This window comes from Humulus lupulus, chromosome 7, assembly GCF_963169125.1.
Source record: "Humulus lupulus chromosome 7, drHumLupu1.1, whole genome shotgun sequence".
Classification (NCBI taxonomy): Eukaryota; Viridiplantae; Streptophyta; class Magnoliopsida; order Rosales; family Cannabaceae; genus Humulus; species Humulus lupulus.
In genome coordinates this window covers 170,137,060-170,144,623 of record NC_084799.1, presented here as the reverse complement: position 1 = coordinate 170,144,623, position 7,564 = coordinate 170,137,060, and the positions used below count along the sequence as shown (strand labels likewise).

General features: G+C 33.6%; 1 protein-coding gene across 1 annotated transcript; it reads left to right on the top strand.

Moving 5' to 3' along the window:
- Window positions 1-4,556: 4,556 nt before the first annotated feature.
- LOC133792358 (uncharacterized) lies at window positions 4,557-7,328 on the top strand. The gene is made up of 4 exons (XM_062230259.1): window positions 4,557-4,588; window positions 4,683-6,234; window positions 6,331-6,959; window positions 7,040-7,328. Exons 1-4 carry the CDS (start codon window positions 4,557-4,559, stop codon window positions 7,326-7,328), a joined length of 2,502 nt encoding a protein of 833 aa, XP_062086243.1.
- Window positions 7,329-7,564: the final 236 nt, after the last annotated feature.

The window sequence follows — 7,564 nt, the reverse complement described above, 5'->3', positions numbered from 1 at the left end:
CCTCTCTCAGAGGAACCCAGACGAACCCAGTGCCTCTCCCACCCGCTCACTGTAAATCACTCTCAGACGAACCCAGCGCCGACGAACCCAGTGCCTCTCCCACCCGCTCACTGTGAATCTCTCTCAGAGGAACCCAGACGAACCCAGCGCCTCTCCCACCCGCATCTCGGTTCTCTCAGTCAGCACAGCCAAGGGTCTCTCTCGGTTCTCTCAGTCGGTGCCTCTCCCGTCCGATCACTCTCTCTCAGTTAATCAAGTAGCTCCGAAGTACACCTCTACCCAGCAAGTAAGTGCATGCATTTTTGTTTCTTCTAATTGTATACATTAAACTCATTTTTAAAAACAATTCTCTGTCTTTCCTCTAACTCCTTGATGTATAACTTGTTTTCTTCAATAATTTGAGCTTGTTTCTCTGTAAGACTCTGCAATCGGTTTCTGACCTGGGCATAGTGCTGATGTTAAGTAATAGAAAACACCAAAATGAAACTCCAAGGGGCATAGAAAGATGTGAACAGATAGAATTGTTTTTAAAAATGTTGTAGTTTTCTCTTTAGTAATTGAATGGTAAAGGGTATACCTGGATTCTTCCAAAGATCGCCTCAACTTAGTTATCTCAATCCATAAATTCTTTGTGGTATTTGTAATCCACATAAAAGAAACAAGAAGTCTTAACTATATAAAAGTTAATGTTAATATAGTTAAGGTGGTTAAGTTAGTTAATAGTCTCGGGTTAGATTAGTCTTTTGCTCTCTATTTAAACCGATGGTTAGAACTCTTTGGAGTACAGAGTATGATGAGTTAGTGAGATTGATTCATACTGAATCATAGCTAAGGAGATTAAAGTCTGAACAAGAATCACTTTTCTTGTTCTCAAGTGTTTTGAGAGGCAAAAGTTTTCCCGAGAGTATTTTTTTGTATTTGTTCATGATCATGGTGTTTTGATCATTGAGAGATTGAGCTGCTGTAATCAAGAGTTGTATACACATTGTATCAAGATCAATAAAGGGGAGAAACTGGAAGTAGGAACTACCATTTGGCCGAACCAGTATAAAACTGTTTGTGTTTCTTGCTTTATTTTCTTTTCTGTTTTGCTGAGATAATTGCTGTAGCAATACTTTAGCATTCGACTGTTTGATTGGTATTTCTGTGTTCTTGTGCATCAGTTTTAATTATTGCTAACATTTAGCATTAGTTTGTAGTTGTGCTTGCTGTTTAGTTGTGTTCGCAGGAATTACCACATTCTTCATTATCCTCTCCACAGTTGATGCCTAATAAGAAAATTTCAAAATGACAGTAATTAGATAGTTTTAACATTTGTCCTATTCTCAAAGGTCAATCATCTAGTTCCAGTTTCAAGTTTCAGGCTAATAATGAAATTGGTGTTGGCCATTCTTAATCAACTAAAGGTAGGTAATCCTAGTACAGACATACCAGGCTTTTATTCGTGGAGAGGATAGAAAATTTACAACCTTATATCACTAACAAGCTCAACTAGGCACCACAACGCACATGTCAAGTAATTTCTATAAAATTTGAAATGAACCCACAGCTAAAATTCCCAATTACTAGGAGAGCCACACCCTTATACCTCATCAAAATCCTGGAAACTTCTATATATTTTCAACAACCCCACTATCTTAATTACATATATGTCTAGATCTCCAATCCACCTAAAATTTAAAAAGTAAAAATTCACCTATTTTCTACGTCAGAGTATGAGTTTACATACAAATAAGTAAATCATCCTGTCAGAATTTCGAAATCAAGTCCAGATTTTAGACCCAATAAAATAAATTCTGAACCAAAATTCTCTCTGGTATGATTTGGTGAGACAGACTATGGGGAATGGGGAGCCAGATCTATATAAATTTTATTAACTACCCAATTAAGTCAATTGTAGAATACAAACCAAAAATCAGCAAAATCTAATAGATACGAATAAAAACAGTTACGAAATATTGCATCCTCTTCACACTCACTGCTATCTGACTTGGTTCCTGAAAAACTCTCTAGTGATTGCTCAGTGTTCCCACTTCCCATCATAAACCCAAATACAGTGCTTGCTCTTCATACTCTTTTTTTTTTCCCCTGAATTCTCAGGAAAAAAGGAAAGGAAAAACGGAAAGGAAAGAAAGAAAGAAAACTTCACCCCCTAAATTCTCTTCGTTGGTTCTCCGCATTTCATCTCTATCAGGTATCTAATGTTACTCTTTAATTTCCATATCTATGTTTTGATTAATCTAATTTATGTATATCAGCATTTGGGTTTTCAAGAAATTTTAATAATGTACTGAGCTGAGATTCTCGTAGGTGAAAAGAAATTAAGTCAATTTTTGGTGGAGTTGGTTTCTTAGAGGTTTCTCTCGTGATGAAATGATGGGATTATTTATTTGTTCTCAATTATTTTTTATCAAATAGACAATTTCTGGGCTGTTGAAAAATATTTTACTTGTTTTTTGTTCTTTTGATTTTGATTTATACATTTATAAGCCAATACTTTGTATGTAAACTAACTAAAACAATATTGGCATATTATCTACTTTCTTATATGAGTTTGCTCTATTTTTGTCATATACTCTATGATGAGTTCTATTTAATATCCAAATATAAAGGTAAAGTGAGCTATTTCATTCTACTTGGAGTGAATTATATGGTACTAATTAAAGAAAACAAATCAAAACTATGATTGGATTCAGAAAACTTAAAGTTGTACTTCCATCTTAAAGTTATCTACCAACTTTGATACAAGAACACTTGATGGGCACTAAATTGTTTCTCTCTCTCTTTACTGTTTTCTGGCTGGAATTGAATTCTGGGTTGATTGGTCTGGATTTTATTGCTGTTTTTTTCTCTGAATTACTGGGTTAGCAATTGTTTGAAGCAGGAAGATTTTATCAGTTTTGCCTAATGATAAAAGCAGTTTATATGAGTTCTGTTTCAATCATTTCAGGACCACAAGAGTACAATAAAAGCAATTTACACGGGTTCTGAATTTCTGGAGAGTGTTTTTGCTGGTGTTGAAGTTGGTATAGTGTTTCTGTACTTGGCGTTTTTTGTTCATACTAGTTCGTAACTGTCCTTTATGCCTTAACAAGCTTAAATGATCATTTATTCTGCTGGACTAATCCTGAATATTGATGCACAGGCTCGATGCTTATTTGTTTCGTCGATTTCAGTTATTCAGGATTCACTCCACGAACATAAACAACGGGTGGACTTGCCAAAAAGTAAGTGTTATGTTTATGGATAGTTTCCCTTGATATCAATGTACAAAATGTGTATGTGCATGCATGTTTTCATGTCACTCAAACTACATCAACATCAAGAACAAGAATATTCACAAGCTCATTCCCTCCCTCCCAATACTATTACAATTTTTTTTGGTCACTGTTGTATATGCAAAAACAATCAATAGAATATTCTTTAGATATTTTAATTAATTTCTTCTTTTTGTAGAGAAAGAAAGAAAGATAAAACTTGTTCTAATTGTAGCTTAAATGTTAAGATATTAATGTTTATGCATTTTTGTTGAGTGTTCTACAATTCTAACATCTATTAGTCTTCCTAAAAAAAATAGTTGTTGGGTTTATTATATCTGTGTATTTATATGTATTGAAAGAATGTTAGCTACTTGTTGTCTTTGGTTGATTTGTGTTGAATTTCATTTTCTTATCTATAGTATTTACAAGTTATATTAAATATAAGAAAGTGAAACTAATTTTCATTTCCATTAAAGATATTTGGTTTCGTTTGTCTATTAATTGCTTTAATGTTTGCACAATAACTCTCTCCTTTGCTCATTATTGTATTCTCTCAAACTTGTTCCTCATATTTTTTTTAATCCTATTGAAACATATTGTGCATTGTTGCAGGTACTTTTCCTTCGGATAAAGAGAGAAGACATTTCTACCTTAGGTTAAAGAGAGAGAGAGAAGACATTTCTGTAGAGCATCAGGTTTAATCCTTAATGGGCTTATATGCTTATAGAGATTGAATGATCTTATTTGTTTGTTATTCTGTTTAAATCAAACTTGAACTAAATTTATTGTTTGTATTGGTATTATCTCTTGTTCTAAATGTTATACTCATGATCAAATAACAAAGTCAGTAGTTAAAAGGAAACTCTTTCTCAAAACTAGAACAACATATTCAATGGCACATTTAAATAAATGTGTAGAGTGTAGAATGTAATGTTAGTAAAAACAGAAGTGAACCAAAATGAATATAGCTCAGAAAACTAAATAGAGAAGAAGAAAAGAAATAATGAAACCAACACAAGAATTATATTGGTTGAAGAACAAAGATCACTGTGATCTTTGTCTCTACTCCAGTTTCGAACTTGATCTCATATTCTTTATTGAACAATTGATAAAGTATGAATCCTATAAGGCAAAGTATCTTTGCCTATATATGTCACACTCCTCACATATAAATAAATTTATAAACAACTAGATATCTTTGTCCTTTTTTCTCTTGATCTGATTTTTTTTTTTTTTTTGATTATGAAGAAGACTAGGACTTATATAGCTAGCTTAGATAGCAGCTAAGTGAAGAAAATGTTGAACAAAAATTGGGTGAAACTAAACAGGTATTATTTCAAAAATAACTTTAAATTTCAAGTAATATTGAAGGCCTAAGAAAATATATTAAGGTTAATCTCTTTTTTTTTAAAAAATATGTAGAGCTACAAAAGAGTACACGGATGCGACATGGGACTTTGTGAAAATGGTAGAAAGAAATTATGGTTTTCCAAATAAAATTATCTGTCCTTGTAAGAAGTGTCGAAACTTAAATCATCATTGTGTTGATGATGTTTTTGAGCACTTAGTTATAACCGGAATGGATCCAACTTATCGTATTTGGGTTCACCATGGAGAGCAACCCATTGATACTCAAGTTGACGAAGTTTCGAATGATATGGATGCATTTGATTTATACACGACTGCTGCCATGGATGATGTGGACAATAATATAGGTTGTGGAGGTGGTGAAGATGATGAATTTGTTAACGAAGATCTTCAAAAGAAGTTGGAGGATGCGGAAACTCCTTTATATGAAGGGTGTGAGAAATACACAAAACTTTCATCAATTGTAGGTTTATATAGGTTGAAGAATCTGAATGGTTGGACAGACAAAAGTTTTACTAGACTATTAGAACTCCTTTGTGATATGTTTCCCAAAAACAATGTACTTCCTGATTCCATGTACTCAGTTAGGAAATTTTTGAGAAATTTCGATTTGAAATATGAAAAGATTGATGCTTGTATTAATGATTGTTGCTTATTTAGAAAGGAGAAGGCTAAAATGGATGTTTGTCCAAAGTGTAGTGTTTCTAGATGGAAAGTTGATAAACACACAAAGAATGTTAAAGTTGGTGAGGCTGCCAAAGTTTTGAGGTATTTTTCGATAATACCCCGAGTGAAAAGATTGTTTAGATCAAAAGAAATGGCTGAAAACTTAAGGTGGCATTTCACTCATAAAAGTATTGATGGGAAGATGCGACATCCAGTGGATACACCTGCTTGGGATTCCATTAATGAAAGATGGCCAGAGTTTAATCTTGAACCACGCAACCTTAGGCTCGGACTAGCTGCTGATGGAATTAACCCCTATAAAAGTCTAAGCTCCACTTATAGTTGTTGGCCAGTGATGCTTGTTATCTATAATTTACCACCTTGGTTGTGCATGAGGGACGAAAATACATTTTTGTCATTATTGATTCCAGGTCGTAAACAACCTGGAAACGATATTGATATTTATTTGGAGCCTCTTATTGAAGACTTAAACAAATTGTGGAATAATGGAGTGCATACTTATGATGCATTCGACAAAAGCTTCTTCAATTTGAAGGCAATGTTGTTGTGGACAATAAACGATTTTCCTGCATATGGAAATCTTGCTGGGTGTACAACCAAAGGCAAGACAGCTTGCCCGATTTGTGGTAATGATACATGTGCAACTAGGCTGAAACATAGTAAAAAAATTTCATACCAAAATACTAGGAGATTTCTCCCGTTTGATCATCCATATCGGTCTAAGAAAGCATGGTTCAATGGAGCTACAGAAGAAAGAGGCCCCCCTAAAGTTTTGAGTGGTAGTGAAATTGTTGAAGAACTAAATCAAATTACCAACGATTTTGGAAAAAATATGAATCCCAAAAAAAGGAGTCGGGATAATAAGGTGGAAGGAATGTGGAAGAAGAAATCTATATTTTTCAATCTACCATATTGGGAGGTTAGTTTAATATATTTTGAAGTTATTTAAAATTGAAAGTTTAAGCTTATAAAATGTAACTTCAATTTGTTGATGATGTGTCTTTAATCTTTGTAGGTTTTGTTAGTTCGTCATAATTTGGATGTTATGCATATAGAAAAAAATGTGTGTGATAGTATTATTAGCACATTGTTGGGCTTGAATGGAAAATCCAAAGATCATCTTAATGCTCGATTGGATTTAAAGGATTTGGGTATCAAGAAGGCCTTGCATCCGGTGGAGAAAGATGGGATTATACGACTTCCAGCAGCATCTTACACACTTTCTAGATCAGAGAAGACAATGTTTTGCCAAAGGTTATTTGATTTAAAGTTACCTGATGGTTATAGCTCAAACATTAGTAACTGTGTAGTAGTTGAGGAATGTAAGTTGATGGGGCTTAAGTCTCATGATTTCCATGTCTTAATGCAACAATTGCTGGTAGTGGCCATTCGAGGATTGATGGAGGATGGTCCAAGAGAGGCAATTATAAGACTTAGCAAATTTTTTAATGGATTATGCCAACATGTGGTTGACGTAAAAGAAATCATAGAATTGGAAGCAGAAGTAGTTGAAACAATTTGTATGTTTGAAAGATATTTTCCTCCTTCATTCTTCGATTCTATGGTACATTTAGTTGTTCACCTTGGACGAGAAGTGTTATTATGTGGTCCTGTTCAATTTCGATGGATGTATCACTTTGAAAGGTAAATATTTTTAGTAACCTTTCAATAGTATAACATGAATTTCCCTTAACTAATGAGGAAGGTTCCTTCTTTATTTGTAGATATATGAAGTTACTTAAAGGGTATGTGATGCAACCTACACATCCTGAAGCATCTATTGCTGAACGTTACCTTGCTGGTGAGTCAATGCGCTTTTGTGCATCATTTTTGAAACAATCTAATGACGAAGGTTCCTTCATTGGACGTAACGAATATAATGATAGTGATGTGATACTTGAAGGTCGTCCACTTCATCGTGGTGTAACTGTTACACTAAATGATAAGGATCTAGCTAGTGCACATCGCTATGTATTATTCAATTTAGCTGTCACAGAGCAATATTTAGAGTGAGTGGATAAACTTATTATCTTCTAATTTCACTGTCGCTTAATTATTGATGGTGATTAATTTTTTTTTAAAATATAGGATGCATCTACAAGAACTAAAAAAGAATAACAATACTTTAAGAACCAATCACACTCTACTTTGGAAACAACATACTGAGCTTTTTCCCTTGTGGTTAGAAGAAAAGGTATGGGCCAATAATTTTTAACATAGCATCAAATTTGTATTAATCTGAAATTACG